Here is a 1,230-nt window from a genome sequence, read left to right as displayed (position 1 = left end):
GTCTTGTTTCAAGGTAAACGCCGAGGAGTATTTCTCAGTGACAGGTCACTACATGCTGGACAACGCCATCTTGTAATTTTCCTCTTATCGCCGACCCTCGGAGCGAATCGGATGGTTCCTCCGGGACAGGCGGCGCTCAGCTGCAGCCCCCTGCTCTTCATTCCCTCCTGGAGAGCGTAGTGTCGGTGGAGGGGGGCAGAGCGAATGCTCACCTCATCCCACCTCTTTTCGCATCGGCGATCACACCGCTCCCGGCCGACGGCGCCCTCTGGGGTTGCCCGGCATAATCCAGGAGGCGGCTGACATGAAGGGACCCTTTTTTATGTCCCACGCCTTTCCCGCCAGTTCGGATGATCCGGCGGGAAGGTTGTTTTTTCTAGGTTCCATTCCAGCTCACCGTCCTGATCCATCTGGCCTCGTTTTCCCAACAGGACGTCCTACGGGAGAGGCCACAGCCGGCTTTCCTGGTAGATTGGGGGGCTGGTCTCCACAGTCCGCACCCATCTCCAGAGCAGGGGTTCACAGAGCGGAAATTCCCTCAGTGCCCCCTGGAGCCGAGCCTGACGAAGGCTTCATAGGAGCAAGATGTCCAGGTGGACCAGCGTCCCGTGCCTCCGGTTAGCATAACCCAGACGGGGACACCGCTCTCCAACTGAGCTCACCGGCATGCGTTCCAGACGGCCGCAGCTAACAACACGTTACGCTGTTGGCGTACACGTTCAGAGGCGGGAAGAGACGGTGGGCCCTCTGACCTTCAGCTAGCTCCGCTCTCGTCGCGGCTGTTCGCTAACAGCGCTGTCAGCCCCTGCAGTACGCTCCGTCTGCAGGGCAGCTGACGTCATCCCCAACCGGTGCGCCTCTTTTGCTGTCTGCCGCCCCGCATCGCAGCCGGAGAACGAAGTCCCAGAGGTTCTCCTGGCTCATCACTCCACCTTCCTCTCAGGAGAGCTACAGAAGCTTTTTGTTGGAGGGCCTTTCATCAGCAAGAGATCATTTCAAGATGCTCCACGGCTGCACAATGCCTCCCCAGCTCTGCTACGCCAGTCCCTCCCGTCAGACGTCCTCGGCATCCGGAAGTTCAATTTTTCCTGGACTTCGCCAACAGGGGGCCCTCTAGGACAACAAACAGAGCTCAGGGGAAGATAACCAGGTGTCTGTTTGCTGGAGGTGTGTAGATGACACGATGTGGAATAAACATCATTTTATGATGAAGTGTCTTTTAGCCAGGCT

The 1,230-nt window shown here is 58.2% G+C and overlaps 1 protein-coding gene across 1 annotated transcript in view; it reads left to right on the top strand.

Moving 5' to 3' along the window:
- Nucleotides 1-1,117, top strand: part of tert (telomerase reverse transcriptase) — a 41,292-nt gene extending 40,175 nt beyond the window's left edge. Inside the window, exon 18 of the mRNA XM_037693635.1 lies at nt 1,106-1,117. Coding sequence (XP_037549563.1) covers nt 1,106-1,117 — 12 coding nt within the window. The remainder of the gene's footprint in view (nt 1-1,105) is intronic.
- Nucleotides 1,118-1,230: the final 113 nt, after the last annotated feature.

Source organism: Nematolebias whitei, chromosome 19 (genome assembly GCF_014905685.2).
Source record: "Nematolebias whitei isolate Nwh7 chromosome 19, NemWhi1, whole genome shotgun sequence".
Taxonomy (NCBI): domain Eukaryota; kingdom Metazoa; phylum Chordata; class Actinopteri; order Cyprinodontiformes; family Rivulidae; genus Nematolebias; species Nematolebias whitei.
Note: the sequence above shows the minus strand (reverse complement) of the source record. Positions and strands in the feature narration are given on the sequence as shown.